Source organism: Crocuta crocuta, unplaced genomic scaffold (assembly GCF_008692635.1).
Source record: "Crocuta crocuta isolate KB4526 unplaced genomic scaffold, BGI_CrCroc_1.0 scaffold35, whole genome shotgun sequence".
NCBI lineage: Eukaryota > Metazoa > Chordata > Mammalia > Carnivora > Hyaenidae > Crocuta > Crocuta crocuta.
The window spans coordinates 5,707,443-5,709,520 of NW_027530625.1; the positions used below are offsets into that span (position 1 = coordinate 5,707,443).

Consider the following 2,078-nt stretch of genomic DNA (forward strand, 5'->3'; position numbering starts at 1 on the left):
CCCGCCCGCTTCCTTCCCTCTTGCCCATCTTTACCCCTGGGCCCCAGCAGGTGTGTGTCCTGGGCCTGCACCTGGCCAAGGAGCTGTGCGAGGTGGACGAGGACGGCGACTCATGGCTCCAGGTGACTCGCAGGCTCCCCATCCTGCCAACCCTCTTCACCACTCTGGAGGTGAGCCTTCGCATGAAGCAGAACCTGCATTTCACTGAGGCATCGCTGCATCTGCTCCTCACTCTGGCTCGCACCCAGCAGGTAAGAGGCCGGCCCGTGTGCAGGAGGGAGCCTCCTTGCTTTGCTGGGCGGGTTTCGGCACGGCCGGAGCCTCCCAGGAGCCCTGGTGTGCCTTGAGAGCTCCAGCTGCCCCTGGGCAGGGGACGGCTTCCAGGAGTGGTGGGGCCGGGTAATTCCATCTCATTCCAGGTCTTTCCTTCCCAGGGAGCCACAGCAGTAGCTGGGGCTGGCATCACCCAGAGCATTTGTCTGCCCCTCCTGAGCGTGTACCAGCTTAGCTCCAATGGGACGGTGCAGGTGAGCGCCAATGACTTGCCAGGGGGCCCTGAGTTGGCCAGACTGCAATTTGAGCGGAAACGCGTCCCCATCCTTGATCTTTCACGTGCCCTGGAAAGTGCCCTTTAGTGGCTTGTCTGATGCACCGGTGGTGTGGACTCCTCACTGCCCCCGTACTGATTTCTAGCAAGAGCTCACATGGCTAGTTAATGGCAGACCTGATTCTAGAACCCAGATTCCTGTATCTCTCCCTGGTGCCCTTTCCTTGTCATCCCTGGCCTCGGACCCCCTGTGGCCGTCCTGGTCACCAGGCAGTGGCTGTGCCCTTTCTAGGTTTTCTCTTCCAAGCAGCCAGTCTGCCTTAGCTGCTGTGTTGCAAGGAGGCCCTGCTATGCGTGTCAGCTGCATTCATTGGTGCCGCATCCTGATCTTGTCTGCGGTCTGTGTCTTAGACACCTAGCACCTCCCGGAAGTCCCTGGATGCCCCCTCTTGGCCGGGGGTCTACCGCCTGTCCATGTCCTTGATGGAGCGGCTCCTCAAAACCCTGCGCTATAACTTCCTGACCGAGGCCCTGGACTTTGTGGGTGTTCACCAGGAGCGGACCTTACAGGTGACAGGCTGCCAGCATCCTGGGGTGGGGGCTCAGGGTAATAGGGGGTCTGGGCCATCCAGGACCACTCAGAAACTTCTTAGCCAAGAAGTGCCTGATGTGCCATCACCTCAGCAGTTGTCGGTCCAGAACCTGTCCTCCCAATGGGAGGGCAAAGAGCAGGCAGGTCAGGTCCCTGATTCACCCCCTCCTTCCCTGTGTCTCCCCTCTCAGTGCCTCAGTGCAGTGAGGACGGTACAGAGTCTGGCCTGCCTGGAGGAGGCAGACCACACTGTGGGCTTCATCCTGCAGCTCTCCAACTTCATGAAAGAATGGCACTTCCACCTGCCTCAGCTTCTGCGAGATGTCCAGGTGGGGCCTTGAACATGGTTCCTTGCAGGGGGTCTGGGGAAGTGCTTGGGCACGGGGTGGGGGGCACTGTCTGGGGCACCTCTGGTAAATCGCAGGCACTTGGAACGTGGGCATTTTGCTCAGTGAACACAGGGTTTGTTTTCTTCATGTTGCTCTCCCTGGAGCTATGGTTCTTCTTCGATATAGTAAAGGGCAGCCTTGTAGCTTATGAACTTGGGCTCATTTGGATGGATGTTAGTTCGCATCCCTTAGGAACAGGCCTGCAGCTGGAGGCCAGCGGGGCGAGGGTTTGTGGGGTAGGGAAAGAACAGGTTCTGCAGCCAGAAACGCATCCATCGTTTGTGTGACTTTGGCCAAGTTACTTCACTGTCTCTGAACCTTTTCTTCCATAAAATGGGAAAATGATCCCTATCTTACTTCTTTACTGAAGAACTGATTTTAGGCATTGAGCTAGGTCCCGGGGAAATCCTTTGCCCCCGTCCGGAGTCGGGCAGACCCCACTCCATGGCTGTAAGATTTGCAGCTCGAGAACGCGGGGAGGGGAGCACTGCAGGAGCTCAGGGGAAGTGCACTGGGACCCGGGGGGGGGGGGGGGGCTGGCGGGGGCGCG

The 2,078-nt window shown here is 58.8% G+C and overlaps 1 protein-coding gene across 3 annotated transcripts in view; it reads left to right on the forward strand.

Moving 5' to 3' along the window:
- Positions 1 to 2,078, forward strand: part of NUP188 (nucleoporin 188) — a 50,437-nt gene that overhangs the window by 46,264 nt on the left and 2,095 nt on the right. For all 3 annotated transcript variants that reach the window (XM_077768359.1, XM_077768360.1, XM_077768361.1), the window contains 4 exons: positions 51 to 251; positions 435 to 527; positions 959 to 1,117; positions 1,331 to 1,468. In XM_077768359.1, the coding sequence (XP_077624485.1) occupies positions 51 to 251; positions 435 to 527; positions 959 to 1,117; positions 1,331 to 1,468 (591 nt within the window). The remainder of the gene's footprint in view (positions 1 to 50; positions 252 to 434; positions 528 to 958; positions 1,118 to 1,330; positions 1,469 to 2,078) is intronic.